This window comes from Anneissia japonica, unplaced genomic scaffold (genome assembly GCF_011630105.1).
Source record: "Anneissia japonica isolate Jap-2015-1 unplaced genomic scaffold, ASM1163010v1 scaffold275_len1219475_cov178, whole genome shotgun sequence".
NCBI lineage: Eukaryota > Metazoa > Echinodermata > Crinoidea > Comatulida > Comatulidae > Anneissia > Anneissia japonica.
The window spans coordinates 95195-111313 of record NW_022752912.1 but is presented as its reverse complement, the minus strand read 5'-3'; the positions used below and the strand labels follow the sequence as shown (position 1 = coordinate 111313).

At 33.5% G+C, this 16119-nt stretch overlaps 2 protein-coding genes across 3 annotated transcripts; both read left to right on the top strand.

Moving 5' to 3' along the window:
• Positions 1-951: 951 nt before the first annotated feature.
• LOC117122457 (synaptotagmin-7-like) lies at positions 952-9312 on the top strand. Of its 2 annotated transcripts, XM_033268039.1 has the most exons (11): positions 952-1193; positions 2814-2939; positions 3557-3760; positions 4266-4396; positions 4942-5062; positions 6172-6254; positions 6439-6564; positions 7032-7244; positions 7582-7690; positions 8482-8687; positions 9025-9312. In XM_033268039.1, coding segments are annotated over exons 1-11 (1440 nt in total). In that variant the 5' UTR covers positions 952-1192; the 3' UTR covers positions 9145-9312. The 2 variants fall into 2 exon arrangements, with proteins under 2 accessions (XP_033123930.1, XP_033123931.1); XM_033268040.1 differs by lacking the exons at positions 952-1193; positions 2814-2939 and adding an exon at positions 2195-2225.
• Positions 9313-11763: 2451 nt separating this feature from the next.
• LOC117122428 (neuronal PAS domain-containing protein 4-like) lies at positions 11764-15830 on the top strand. Its single transcript, XM_033268000.1, has 4 exons — positions 11764-12103; positions 14986-15041; positions 15569-15658; positions 15786-15830. The coding sequence occupies exons 1-4, from the start codon at positions 11929-11931 to the stop codon at positions 15828-15830; spliced, it is 366 nt and encodes a 121-aa protein (XP_033123891.1). The 5' UTR covers positions 11764-11928.
• Positions 15831-16119: the final 289 nt, after the last annotated feature.

Here is a 16119-nt window from a genome sequence, read left to right as displayed (position 1 = left end):
TATATATATATACACTGTATATATATATATATATATATATATATATATATATATATATATATAGTATATATGTAGTATATATATATATATATATATATATATATATATATATATATATATCCATATGTATGTATGTATGTATGTATGTATGTATGTATGTATGTATATATATAGCAATATTATATATTATCACATGTTGTGTTTGGAATATTTGAGAATTAATTTGAAAAACTTTTCTTATTTTTTCTTTCATCTCAGCTCGTCATGTGACCGAGGTGAGTGTGTTTACCCTCCGCCTCCGTTCCCCCTCCCCCGCCAAACCCCATTCAAAATTGTAATTCTGCTCTCCGTATTAGGCCTACTAAGTCTAGCTACGGGACTGCCTGATTTTAAGGTAATATTAATAATGTATAGTTGGATTTATTTAGCACTTACTGAAGTCTCAAAGTCCTCGAGTTGTGGACTAGCTGAGCTCGTACAATATAAATACAAAAAAGAAAAAAATTAATATAGGCCTACCAATTTCAGATCATGCCCCAGGACCTGATGAAATCCACCCACACTCTCCTTAAACTTTGTTTATATATATTTGATCTATCTGATAATCCCACGCAATGGCGGTGCCGAAAATGTACGTCACATTTTTTACCAATCGCAAACGAGTAACAGTTTAAATCTGTAAGCGTAATAAAATCAGTGAAAAATGAAGTTTCTATGACATGGTACCTTGCAAGGTGAATTTGTGGTATGCAAAATTGTAACCATAGCTAGGCCTACATCTTTATTTAAACCTCTGATTGTCTAGCCATGGAGGTACGGTTCCTGTCCTCGATCAAGGTCCAACTACCCTGTCAATACATCAGTCACTAGGGTCAATAAATCACTAAAAATCTCGGGAGATATTAATCTTATGTTAATTTACTTTTGTCTCTACTATCACAGTCACAATTTCTTAATGTGTTATTTGGGAAGAAACATTGGGTGGTAAATACCGGGTCTAATGTCTCACAATTCTACGGTTATCGCTTCGAAATTTTGGCAGATATGGAGTAAAAGTTCGTAGAAGTTTTTTTAGGGAGTGACAGATACAATCAACATATTCATTGGCGTTCGTTGAGCATTGTGAGAATATCCCGTAGACGTTCATAGTAGCCTATTTCAAAGATATGTAGTCGCATGCTATACATAAACAAGTAAGTTGTTATTTTACTAGTGGTTTGATGCGATTTCACACTTTCCACGAGCTTATTTTCCTTCAGACCCTCCTTACCTTCATTTTCTTCATCATCTGTACCCCCTTCTCTTCCTCCTATTCGTAGACCATTTCAAACAGTTTCCCTGTTGTTCTACTCACATGGGGGAACGCTTCCATATTCCGCTTAACTACGGCAGAAGTACACCTTTTAAGTCCTCGAACATTTACAGTGGCTTAAGATTTGCTTATTATGCATAATTTTAACAAATATAATATTTATGTTATTTGCTATTATTACCATTTATTTTATACATTATCCATTTATTATTATTATTATTAATAATAATATTTATTATTATTATTATTATTATATCATTAATACTATTAATATCATTTAGGCATATCATTATTCATTAACCTCACTAATTTAATATTAGGCCTATTGTTATTATTTATTAATTTCATTATTAATATTAATAATTCTGATATCAATTTCATCATTATTAATTTCCAGGGCAACTGGCGGATTAATCTGGGCTCTCTGTGGTTTGGGTGTGGTCCTACCACACCCAAACCACAGAGAAGCAGAAGTACACCTTTTAAGTCCTCGAACATTTACAGTGGCTTAAGATTTGCTTATTATGCATAATTTTAACGAATATAATATTTATGTTATTTGCTATTATTACCATTTATTTTATATATCATCCATTTATTATTATTATTATTAATAATATTTATTATTATTATTATTATTATTATATCATTAATACTATTAATATCATTTAGGCATATCATTATTCATTAACCTCACTAATTTAATATTAGGCCTGTTGTTATTGTTTATTAATTTCATTATTAATATTAATAATTCTGATATCAATTTCATCATTATTAATTTCCAGGGCAACTGGCGGATTAATCTGGGCTCTCTGTGGTTTGGGTGTGGTCCTACTTGTTATCTCACTCATCGTCATATGGAGGCTGTACGCCAAGAAATCCCGCCAGGTGGAGAAGCAACACCTCATGGGTAAGAAAGTGCGACCTGATCACATGATCTAGTTCTAAAATAAACTTTAACTAGCCCACAAGAATTGACTTCAGTATATTAATTTTAGGCCCTTACTTAGTAGACTATCCCTTATGACAAAATGAGAATTAATAATCTAAAACAATTGTAGGATTGTCTGTTATTTAATATATTATAAAATAATAATAATAATACTAATAATAATAATAATAATAATAATAATAATAATATGAATAATAATAATAATGATAGTAATAATAATGATAATAAAAATAGTAATAAAATAATATATCTAATATAATAATAATAATGATAATAGTTATTACTAATACTGTAACTATAAAAAATAATTATTATATAGGCCTATTTTTATTATTATTATTATTATTATTATTACTATTATTATTATTATTATTATTATTATTATTATTATTATTATATCATTAATACTATTAATATCATTTAGGCATATCATTATTCATTAACCTCACTAACTTAATATTAGGCCTATTGTTATTATTTATTAATTTCATTATTAGGCCTAATATTAATAATTTTAATATCAATTTCATTATTATTAATTTCCAGTGGCAACTGACGGATTAATCTGGGCTCTCTGTGGTTTGGGTGTGGTCCTACTTGTTATCTCACTCATCGTCATATGGAGGCTGTACGCCAAGAAATCCCGCCAGGTGGAGAAGCAACACCTCATGGGTAAGAAAGTGCGACCTGATCACATGATCTAGTTCTAAAATAAACTTTAACTAGCCCACAAGAATTGACTTCAGTATATTAATTTTAGGCCCTTACTTAGTAGACTATCCCTTATGACAAAATGAGAATTAATAATCTAAAACAATTGTAGGATTGTCTGTTATTTAATATATTATAAAATAATAATAATAATACTAATAATAATAATAATAATAATAATAATAATAATATGAATAATAATAATAATGATAGTAATAATAATGATAATAATAATAGTAATGATAATAATAATAATGATAATAATAATAATAATAATAATAATAATAATAATAATTAAAACCTAATAATAATAACATGTTAATGAGTGATAAACATTACTTTTAATACTACTACTACTACTACTAATACTCCTACTACTACTACTACTACTACTACTACTACTACTAATAATAATAATAATAATAATTATTATTATTATTATTATTATTATTTATTAAAGTCACATAATAATAATAATAATAATAATAATAATAATAATAATAATAATAATAATAATAATAATAATAATAATAATAATAATAACAACATGTTAATGAAATGATAAATGTTACTTTTAGATGGTGTGCCATCTGAAGACGCTGGTAAAATAAATCGAGCTGTTAAAATGTCTACTGCTACTCCACCTGAGTTCATAATACCGTTGCAACCTATGACCCAGCGAGCACCCGTTGTTGTGGATACACTGACCACCAGAAGTAGGGAGCGTTCTCCGTCGGGCAGTTCGCAATCAAGTTTGGATGTCACACCCGTTCGAATTGCTAGTAAGGCTCATCACAATTAAATAAAATTAAAACGTGAAACGCAGTCCTAGACCACAGCACTTTCTATCCTTCTTTTAGTTTACCCGGGTTCGTAATATAAAGGCTTTAAGTCATCGTTGTTTCAATTTACATGTCATGGAAAGACCATAGTTTATTATTGATCTTTTTTACATGAGTAATTCCAGGGAGCCGATTATAATTTAATTGTTCCCTGGTAATTCAGTGTGATGTTACAAATTTTACGACAAACAGAATACCTTTCAAAGATTAAATTAAGATATACTGCCTATAAAATTGCCTAATTTTTTAACAATGTTTTAGTTCTGGTTTTTTTTTAACCACATATAGTATAAAGATTAATGAGGTTTAGTTTCTTCAATGTGTGGGTAAATTTACGATAGCGATGAGTGTCAACTTAGTAAACATCGCAACAACAACAAAATAAGCTTTGGGGAAATTGCAAATGTTCGTCCGATATTAATTTTGATTCCTGATTTTTTCACAGCTGAAAGTACATTATTATCAGGAGCAAATTCATGTGAAAATATCTCAACTGTCGGAAATATGACTCCTTTCAAACCACAAATATTGATGAGCGGAATACATTACAACCAACCGGCTTCAAGAATGGTGATGGTAAGCATAAGGGTGATGGGTAGGGGCCGGGGTGGAGTCATCTTAGCACAGCTATTGCGCTGTGTGGATATTTGTATTCATTATGATATAGTCTCGAATATAGGCCCATTGATAAAATCATTCCATCAAAAAAATGAGACTCAACGGCGATGACTCAAAAATGACTAAAAATAAAAAGAATTCACCTGTAGACGCTTTGTAAATTAATATTAATTTGTAAAATATTTTCAATTGATTTTAGCACATGGCTACACTGGTTCTTATTACCTAATTCATCATAAAGAATAGACCTATAGAGGTAATTGAAAATGATTTTAAACATGGTGTCAAGATATCAATGAGTAGTTTGATTAGATTATCAAAATTGTGTATCATTCATTCTAATTTGAAACATGATTCTTTACTACAAATAACGACACTACGCTACGGGCTATACTTATAAGTTTCAATCAAGTTAAGTGCATTATGTATGTATTTAACATTACAAACCTTAGCCAAAGTAAACTTAATCATAGAAAGCTGACAATCATACCTTCGTTTTTTAGCGAACAACCAGCGTACCAGCGGCCTCGATGCGACGGCAACAACTTTACCGCGTACCGTCGGGAGTGGCGACATCGTTCAGGGCTTTTGCACCATCGATGGAAGATTTACAGCTAATTGAAGGTAAATACAGAATAATTTGTAATCAGATACCAGTATTATATACTGAGTCTGAAGATTATATGAGAGCGTAACTGTTACTCATCTATTTAAGTACTCTTACAATGATTGGCATGGACATATTACATATCAATTTATAATTATATCGGCTCAGGTGGCGATACTCTGCTTTGGTAATTATTTTAAACAGAACTTATTTTGATGTAAATTTGCATAACGTAATGATTTCGTTAGATGAATGCTTTGTTTATGCATTTCTGATCCTTAGAGGTATAAGCCTGTTAAAGCATATCTTCTAACTTATATTTAATCGTCTTAACTTCCATATTTCGTTTTAAATCTCAATACAAGTGCTGGTCATAGGTCATACCAATATCATGTCATTCGCCACTGTGTACATAAATTTCTTCAAATGCCTTTTTTGATGCTAAAAATATTTCATTTTAACCAAATTATTAGACCCAAACTCTGATAAAATGCAGGGCTTTTGCACCATCGATGGAAGATTTACAGCTAATTGAAGGTAAATACAGAATAATTTGTAATCAGATACCAGTATTATATACTGAGTCTGAAGATTATATGAGAGCGTAACTGTTACTCATCTATTTAAGTACTCTTACAATGATTGGCATGGACATATTACATATCAATTTATAATTATATCGGCTCAGGTGGCGATACTCTGCTTTGGTAATTATTTTAAACAGAACTTATTTTGATGTAAATTTGCATAACGTAATGATTTCGTTAGATGAATGCTTTGTTTATGCATTTCTGATCCTTAGAGGTATAAGCCTGTTAAAGCATATCTTCTAACTTATATTTAATCGTCTTAACTTCCATATTTCGTTTTAAATCTCAATACAAGTGCTGGTCATGGGTCATACCAATATCATGTCATTCGCCACTGTATACCTAAATTTCTTCAAATGCCTTTTTTGATGCTAAAAATATTTCATTTTAACCAAATTATTAGACCCAAATTCTGATAAAATGTGTCAGCTTCTACTTGGACACAGATTAACAATAGAAGTACCAAGTAACAAGTAAATTGTTTGTATAGCCTATTGTTCATTATAATTATTTATTATACTTATCGATATTAACAGGTAGGACTAATAAAGCAACAGAATTATGTTTCGCAGTTGAGCATTTCACACAAGAAGAAAAACTACGGATTGTAATTGATAAGGTAACGTTGTCAATACATAATTCATTTCAAGCCGTATACGTTGTATTGAATTTGATTATGGCCTATTACTGGCATCGAACAATACCGTACTTTACAATTTTCATTTATTATAGCTGTTACATAGGCCTATCTATTAGTCCTTATAATATTTTGATTGTTCACCGGGCTTTCTTTTTCTTGATAGGCAACCAGGATTCAAATACCCGAAAAACAGAAAGAGCATTTTAAACAGCCACTGATATTTGTGAGAGGTTGTATGTTGCCAGGGAAACAAAAGAAATTTAAAACAAAAAATTCACCAATCAGCAATGTAAGAAACCTGTTTCTACATCTATCTTCTTTCGTTTCTTTTCAGATATTCCTGGCAGTTCCAATATGAATTTAGTCTAAGGATAGAGATGGTCACCTATTTGTGTCCTTGGCCAAGGCACCTTATTTCCACTCCCTTACCCACCCAGGTTACGCCTAGCTGTTACTTTCGAATGACAATTTCGCTAATTAACGTAGGAGATGAATATTGCGTTCAATAGAAGTTTAATTTTATAACAGGCGTTATAAAGTAAAACGAATAGACTTGGTGTGATTGATTCCTTCACAATTTTATTTGCGGTATAGTCATTCAAACATAAACTGCTTAGTGAAAGTACTTTTATTTTGATTGTGATATAGGCCTATAGTATACCTGTACTCCAATTAAAGCCCTGTATTAGGCCTACTCACAAACAACAAGCAACAATAAAATAATCAATTTGATAACGTCTACATTTTGTCTCAAAGATGATGACTGACGTTGATTGGCAGGAGGTGTTCGATCTGGAGGGAATCTCATTCTCTGCAGTCTGGCAGATTACCATTCTACTCGAGGTTTACATCAAAGAGACGTCAGGTAGAAGGAAACATCGACTCGGCATCTGTGAGTTGCCACTGGAGGACGTTGATCTATCGACTAGGCAGGCATTCGTAATGGAACTACAGGACTCGACTCCAGAGGTACTGTATGTTGTCCAAGCGCACGAGGATCTTACTGTCACCAGTGACGGTTTTCCAGGGCACTAATAAAGCTGAAGTGTTAATTTGCCCATAAACATGCAATTTATTTTTGTTTTTGTTTTTTGTTTTCTACTTGATGATGCCAATCACTCCCATATATCGGCATGAAGATGTCACATCACATTTTAAAAAAATCACAGGTCCATAAGTTTTATGTGAACGATATCTGAAATGTATCCATATCACACTCTTATTATGCGTACACCACAGGTATTCATCACAAAAACTTGGACAGACCTTACTCTGAGGATTGTGTTTTTGTGCTTTTATTTTACAGCCCGAGCTCGGTGATCTTCATATATCTATTGTATACCAGGCTAGCAATCTCCGAGTGGTCATGTATATAGCCGAAGCCAGGGACCTACCGAAACCAACAGGAAACACTAGTGAGCGAAATCTATTTTTCTTTTCATTTAAATTGTTTAAACAATACATTTCGGCTTTAAAGGGGCTCCTAACGCTTTAGCCATTTCTAAAATATTGGCCAGCAATATTTTACTGGCCTAGGCATATAGGCCAGTAGTATGCCAAAATGAAATATATATTCGTGCCTTTGCCCCATTTCCTGGATTGAATCTTGAATGACAGTTTTTTTTTAATTATTTCAACATTTCATGATAAAACTTAAATTATTTTCAACAATGAAGAAAAAAGCCATATAAAACTATATAGATAATAGGCATATAAATAGAAAGCAACCTTGATGTACACATACAGACAGTATATACAGTGTCCACAATTATTGCAAAAATGTTGTTAGTATTTCTCTTTAATTCATTGCTGTTTACACTTCGAGCTTAAACAGTTTATGAAGATACAAAGAGTCAGCCTCTTTTATTTCAAAAAAACATATTCTACCCAACCTCGTCACATATTTTCCATTTGTTTTTATAGGATTTTTTCTTTCTTCCTTTTTGAATGGTTTATATATACGTTTTGTATTCCTTTATTCCTTACTATCATCCAGATATTCGTTTCTTTGTTTCATCTTCGAATACAATTCGAGTTTGACAATAAAGCCAAAAAGCACAACAAACCTGCATCCACAAAGGAAGCTAAATCCTGAATGACATTTTGTTCCCTTTTATTGATTATAGAAATTGAATTGTCTCTTTTAGAAAAGAAATAAGGGATCAATTAATTATTATTTGCATTATTATTCTTTGATAATATGTAGGTTATTTTGTGAAAGTTGAACTCTTCCACTACCAGACGCGATTAGAAAAGAAAAGGACAAAGATGATAAAAGGAACGAGCACGCCCAAATGGACTGAACAGATTGTGTTTCTTGTTCCTCCAGGAAATGTAAACATGGATAATGTACGTTTTACCATCAGCTTAATGAGCAAGGACATGGTGAAAAGTAACCACGTGATAGGCATGGTAAGGATTGCAGTGCGGTCTCCCTCTAACTAAAGACCACTCCTCCAATTAAGACCACTCTTCTGTGGTCCCAAATTAACAAATGTCTTTTATTTTTACTATTCTAATTAAAAACCAAAGATGTTAAAGACCACGAAAAACCGGTCCCAAAAGTGGTGTTTAATTGGAAGGAGACCTGTATCGAAAATGGCAATATTATTGATTTACTTGTGGCTGTTTTTTTTAATACTTGATTGCTTGTTCCATTTATGTTTTCCATAGAACATATACATAAATAACTTAATAATAGTTGAAGAACTAGCAACTAAGTATAATAATACATTACAGAATAAGTGTGTTTGAACTTGGCTGGGACTCATCATGTGAGGAGCTTGAATACTGGACCGATGTAGTTAATAATCACAACCGACCGATAGTTCAGTGGCTAAGCTTACAAAATCCGAACGATTACAGATAAACAATATTGAGGAAAAAATACATTGTTTCTTTACCTTCCAAACCGCATTGGAACTGACCGAAGAATCATCATCGTTCTCTGAAGCCTTAATATTTAATGTGGGGGAAAACGCAGTGGCGTATCTAGGGGTGCATGCGCCTCCAAAAATTACTCGCGCCCCCTCCCCAGTCTGTCTCTTATACACATCTAGATGTGTATAAGAGAGCTGAGCCCTCACCCCCACTTCACTTTTACGCTAACCCATCAATACCCCCATTTCAAGACTTCTAGATACGCCACTGGGAAAACAGTAATATACTCTTCTGCCACTGCCTTCGGTGTCGTTTGTAAAATGATCATTATTAATAATCATGTGTACGTATCTGACGGATGAATTCATGTTGATCTTAGTAAAAATTAGCTTCCTAAAATGTATTTAAAAAGATAGCACTCATCAAGATAATAATACATTGATTATAGAACTAAAATTCTTAAATCAGTATTTTTGTATTTTTAATAATTTCATATTAATGGAATAAAACTTGTTGTGAAAGTCAATGTTTCAATTATCTTTTATGTTCTGCATCCACACTGTTAATACCAACTGATATTATTGGCCTGTTCGTTATATTAGTAATAATAGTCATGCGCATTTTGTAATATTATCTGGAATAATTAAAGTAATGAAAAGCAACAAAATATTTATTTCATTTACTATTAATACAATATGTATTGTGACGAATTTTTAATAAATAAATAAGCAATCATTGGTGGATGGATTCAGAATTTTGAAGACTGGTGGGACTTAATCTGTGGCCGCACAGATCGCTGGGGTCACGGGGGTAGCCCCAGTGAGTGTGGTTGAGCGCCCTTTGATGAGCTGCGACAAACCGAGTATATAGGCCTACTCCAAACGTTTTGAACATGGCTTATTCTCCATATTTAGATATATGTTTAATTCCGTAAATAAATATATAACTAAAATTATATTGTATTCATCATAAAATTGACAACAAAATACAGGCCTAAGACCTCAGATGTATCAGTCTGTTAGTATTATAATACACATTACCGTGCTTTTGACAAATAGATTCATCGACCTTCTATCACTCATCAATAAATATCAGTATGTACATATTAAGATTCGAACTCCTGATTTTCCGATTGGAAGCCTGCTGCTTTACCAATTGCATCACATGCTTGACTTATTTCTAAATCAGTGAATCCTGGAATATTCTTGTTTTTTTCAAGAGTGTTTAGCAATCGTTTTTGAGAGATCCTACCAATAACGCACTTCGTTTTAATCACCACATCACGATCATATGCAACATAATTAGAGACTGCGACATCACCAAAACATATTCGTCGTAAAGTAAATGCTTTGGTCGTGCGCAAAGAAGGGGAATATTCCATTGGTTAATTCGATCGTCTTAATATAATTAAAGATATAGTATGATGGTTAAAGGTATTATGATACGGTCTGTGGTAAAACATGAGGAGAAAGGGTAAGAATATCCAGCCTGTTATGAAAGGGTGCGGGGACGTGGATGTGCAAGTGGCACGAGTGTCTTTGGGGCGGGGCAGAGCCCTATGTGGGTGTGCGATTCCCATTGAATAGCTGCTCTAGCACCTTCGTTAATTTGAGCTGGTTATGTTTGATCAAATTTTAATTTTGGGAATGGTTATTTTGAAATTACGATTTCAAAGAAATTTGTAAACAAAAATAGGGGGTGGCGTAGGCCTACGCCCCTCGTCCTCTCTACATCCGCCACTGGGATTCCGTTATAATATTGAATATCATTTAGGATAAAATAAAAATAAAAAAATAAATAAATAAATAAATAAATAAATAAAAAAAACCCTGTCCAGACTATCAAATCTTACTCGACAAAAACATTTGACATGCCTAAATATGGTGATGATGTCATCACATTATGACCATATATAGGCACATCATGACCATATATAGGCACATCATGACTATAATAGGCATACAACAGTTTTAATAGTCTAGTAAGTGCTTTAGTTATCAGCTTCCAATCAGACTGATTCAGATAATACCGATTTGCTGATGAACAGACTTTACTAGGAAAATTTTTGCAACGAATAGGCTAGTATTGCAATTTGAAAAAGTATTATTTATCCGTTTGCTAATTGGTGAGGAGTAGGCCTGAGACTATATATTTATTGTAGTTCTAATTTTTAGTTAAAGGCCTATATTATAATGAATTTAAACTCTGCGTTCTTTTTTGTTCACGCTGTTTAGCTTGGTACATTCCGTAGGCCTATATATTTTTCTATATATTAAATAACGACTAGTAATTAGGCCCTACCCACTATTCCGATTGGTTTCTGTCATCTATGTAGAATTACCTTACAATTTATTTTTTTTTAATTTTCGTTACGTTTTTGACGTTTCTTTTTCCGGTTTGTATGTTCAACACTGAATGTAATACGTAATACTTACGAATCACACCATAGGCCTACAAACACATGCATACCATTTTATATTAATTAATGTACGAACAATGATTGGTTAGAACTGTGTAAAGAATAATGCACATGCGCGCATATTTAAATGTTTATTGCATCACGGGTTTATAACAACATCGTTCATTGATGGCATTGATCGGAAGAAATTCGGCATAAGTTTTTATGAGTTTATATTTAGATATATTGAACTCCAGGCAAATGAGATTACTACTGATATTTTACAAAAGCAAAACAATACAGCTGTTTTTCAATAGATGAACAATTAGATCAGTTGTAAGATATTAAGTTGATAACTGAGTGGAGACGTCAAAAATGATGCGTGTTGAAGGTACGTCTTCGAAGTGTCGCCGCGACCTGATCAACAACGAGATACAGAAGCTTCGGGATATGTTGCCGCTTCATGATGCCGTCAAGTCTCGACTGTCCTACCTTCACATTATGTCACTGACATGTGCATATATTCGTAAAGGTAACTTTTTCAGCGCAGGTAAGTCAATGAAAAGTACCAATCAGTGGCGGATCCAGAGATAGAGGGGCCCAGGGAGGAACTTCGACAGATGGAGGGTCTATACCACCTCAGTCCCATTTACGATTATGTCACCTCTAGATGGCCGGAAATGACACTCTCAGACTTAAAATTTTAATGTAATTTTCATTTTTCTCTAATTTATTACAATTTTGAAAACTTTTCTTCCCACCCCTTGAATCCGCCACTGCCGATAGTACTTTTAAGTGGAACTTAGATTTATAAAATTCCAGTATCACCAATTACAGGTCTCCCTCCAATTAAGACAACTTTTGGGACTGGAATTTTAATGGTCTTAAGCAGCGTTGGTCTCTAATTAGAACAATACATATGATAATAAATATTTGAGAAAAACGAATGTCTCCATCGGGATTTGAACACAAGACCTACAAACTGAGCTATGAGGACAAGCGCTCATCCTTTGTTTTTTTCCATTAGGAAACGTTTTTTTTTCTTTTTTTTTTCTCATGGTATTGCGTATAATACGCAATGAATAACAGTAAATCACATGAAAGTAACTTATATATGGAGATACAGCGCCACTGGTGTTGATTAGATGATAACAAATGATAAAGATGATATAAACAATAAAGATAAAAGACTTGGCTAATCTGGAACCACAGAAAATTGTCTTTAATTGAAGGCGGTCCTTAATTTGAGGGTTCTGTAATTCAGAGGGAGACCTGTATATGGATTATCTTCAGTATTTCAATATACTGTATGTCAAAATACCTCCAAATATGCCAGAAGTACAAAAATATTACAAAATACAACTAAAGCATGCAATAATTTACGTCAGCTAATTAAACGCTAAATAAATTTTTATTTATTTTATGCCTAAATCTATTTTAATAAGACCAATGTCAAAATGGGTTTGATGCAATTTCTTAATGGCGCATGACATGCCTGAGACACGTTCGGAAAAAAAAACAAAAACTTATCATCAGAACATCATGAAAATGTTATCAGTAACTTCATTACTACTTTTTCGCTGTAAATACCGTCCTTGAGCAGGGGCGGATCCGGAGATGTCCAAAGGGGGGGGGGGCGAAAGTGGGGGCCGAAATTTGGGCCGATCGAGACAACAATGTCCTAGGGGGTCCATTTTTGTGTTCTAGACGCCGGAAAATAACATTTGAGGCGTTGTGGGCTATCATTTTTTTCTTTTCTTTCTTTTTTTCTTTTTTTTTTCTTTTCTTACCTCCCAAAAGGGCCGCCCCCCCCCCTAAATCCGCCCCTGATCATTATCATTCACAATGGCGTGACATGGGGATTTGTCATCGTATGATATTGGCGGTTAATCCAATAATTTGATGGGGCAAGGAGGGACTTTCACAGATGGAGGATCTATACCACCTTAGCCCCACCATGGTTGGGGCTGAGGTAAGAACATTTATGATTATGGCACCTCTAGATTGTTGGAAACAGACATAAAATTTCTCCATTTTAAGAACTATTTGACAAATTTTTCTGGGGGCCCCTGGCTAGCAGGTCCCCCTGTCATCCGGCACTGGATAAAGGCCTGCTATAATATGTGTCATACAGTCGGTCAAGGTGTTACATCGAGGACCTTATGAAAGGGGTAGGGGTGGCTTCAGCTCCCTAGGGGTCGGGGCCCGGACTGAAATTCATTATTATTTATAATAGTCATCATCATCATCATCATCATCATCATCGCCGCATCGCCAGAAAGTCAAACGGCAGTTCCGGTTCGGCCGCTTTACACTTCCTCTATGAACTCTTCAATATAAGTCTTATTATTTTCAGACCTATCTTTTCTTTTTTTTAAACAATGATTCAAATTCTTGCAAGAGGGAAGTGAATTTGAGATTTGAGATTTGAAATTGAGAGTTGTGTATAAATTGCAACAGTTTACTGTACGTAACGATATTGATAAGAACAATGCATTTATTATTTTGATTGGTATTGTGATAATATTTATACAAATTGTTAGAAGTACGAAAACTAGTTATGACTAACTGCATACTAATAAAATTCTTTGTTTCAATTTTAGAGTAGGGCCAACATATCAAGCAAACCGGTATGCTCCCATTATGTTCTAATGTTTGTTTACATGTTAACGTTTTACGGATGGCTAAGTAGGCTCTTTCCCAATACAGCATTAATCAAAGCAATTGATAGTACTTAACTTAAAGCAAATATTGCACTTGTCTACATTAAATCATTTATTGTCGCTCGGCTTCGAGTACCGCTTACTTAAACAGGTAGACGGCTCTTGAAGCATAACACGATTCTCATTTAGCTTCGTCGCCACTTCAGTTCCGTCTGTCTAAATTTTTACGTTTTCCGGAATAGACAATAGGCTTAAAGTTACGGATGCCTTGACTACACATACTAAGTTGAGACTTACATCATTAGGTAATTAACAACAGTGGTAAAGATTTAGTAAGATGATAACAATAATAGTAACCAATAAAAATAACTACAACTGTGTTAACTAAAAATCGAAAGGTCCACTGATTAATGTCAGATAAGAAAGTATAATACATAATATAAGTATTGAAATGCAGCCATCGTGTTGGGATTCAATATTTCGACAGGAATGATTCCTGATGATGACATAATTAATGTCGAAATATTGAATCCCAACACGATGGCGTGTTAACTAAAATACTATAAATATTCCGTTTGCAATACCATATGCCTTCTATATGTTTTTCTAAGTAGGACAATATAATAATAAAATAATAACATTAACAATCATAATCATCAATATCATTTGTAGACACAACACAGTCTACAGAGTATAGTTTCACTGCGCCTCATATTTCGATGTCAGTAAGGGTTTCTGGTAGGTACTTAATGGATATTTTTGGTTTCAGGATTCAAAATAACTAATGGTCAGCCATGTTGGGTCCCGCCGGTGGATTTTACTCAGGTTAGTTAACTCACTATATAATCTTAAATAATGAATGCGTACATATATTAAATGGATGATGATGTAAAAAAACAAAAACAAAAACAAAAACAAAAACAAAAACAAAACAAAAACAAAACAAAAAAAAAAACCGGTATGTTTGGAGCTTGAATGGAGTTGAACAGCTTGGCTTGCCTTCCAATCAGGGGTTTAGTTCCTGTCAGCGTTGCAGGATTTTTTTTTCTAACGACTAAAACAACTCCAGTCCCTAAACCTCATATTGAGATTTACTTGTATAAAGCATCGTGTGTGTATGTTTGTCTTGTGGAAATGATATATCCTACTGACAGTCATGTGTGCATTTGTTGTGTGCCTAAATAAAATAACAAAACGAACATATAGGAAAGTCCATAAGTATAAATCTAATATTTATTTTACAAGTGTACCGTATGAGCTTAACACAGGCAGTATAAGTTCTACCAGGGAACGATTAAATTTCGCTGTTCCTTGGGCCTACAGTATCTTCAAAACTTTTTCGTTATTGACAGGCTGTAAACGGGTTTTTAATGGTTGTAAAGTGTGATGGAAAACTCATCTACGTCTCGGAAAATGTAACGGATTATCTTGGTCATTCTATGGTAAGTTACAGTAACAACAACATAGCTTATAGGCCTAATTTTAAGATTAAATAACATAATTTAAAGAATATTGTTTGAACATGGTGTATTGTTTTGGTTGCTTCAATATTCCTTCTCTAATTGTTAGGCCGCTGTGGAAGGCTACGCCTTGAACGCCAAAAGCTCGGTATGACGGTGGTATATCATATTGAAAAATGAAGAAAGACTGGAGGGCGTTGCTATCGTTTGGAAATTCCCCGTCGGGGAAAAAAGCACAATTCGTCTGGGAGAAAAAAATATTATATGTATTTTTTACATATTAGTAGACTCTAAAATCGATTAAATAAGCCCTTGAAACCCCTAAATTGTCGGACCACTTTCGGAACCTTTTAATCGAACCTCGACCACGCCCACTTTGCTTTCATCGGGGAAATCTGACACTTCGTCTGGGCCACCGGCTCCCCCCCCCCATCGGGGACCTC

What these genes read in the sequence shown, in the direction of transcription:
- LOC117122457 (XM_033268039.1), top strand. An exon ending in CGGCTTCAAGAATGGTGATG is followed by an intron (nt 4,397 to 4,941) that starts GTAAGCATAAGG and finishes TTCGTTTTTTAG; the next exon opens with CGAACAACCAGCGTACCAGC. An exon ending in TACGGATTGTAATTGATAAG is followed by an intron (nt 6,255 to 6,438) that starts GTAACGTTGTCA and finishes TTTTCTTGATAG; the next exon opens with GCAACCAGGATTCAAATACC.
- LOC117122428 (XM_033268000.1), top strand. Translation starts at nt 11,929, where the DNA reads ATGATGCGTGTTGAAGGTACGTCTTCGAAGTGTCGCCGCGACCTGATC. An exon ending in AGGTAACTTTTTCAGCGCAG is followed by an intron (nt 12,104 to 14,985) that starts GTAAGTCAATGA and finishes TTTTGGTTTCAG; the next exon opens with GATTCAAAATAACTAATGGT. An exon ending in ATTATCTTGGTCATTCTATG is followed by an intron (nt 15,659 to 15,785) that starts GTAAGTTACAGT and finishes TCTAATTGTTAG; the next exon opens with GCCGCTGTGGAAGGCTACGC.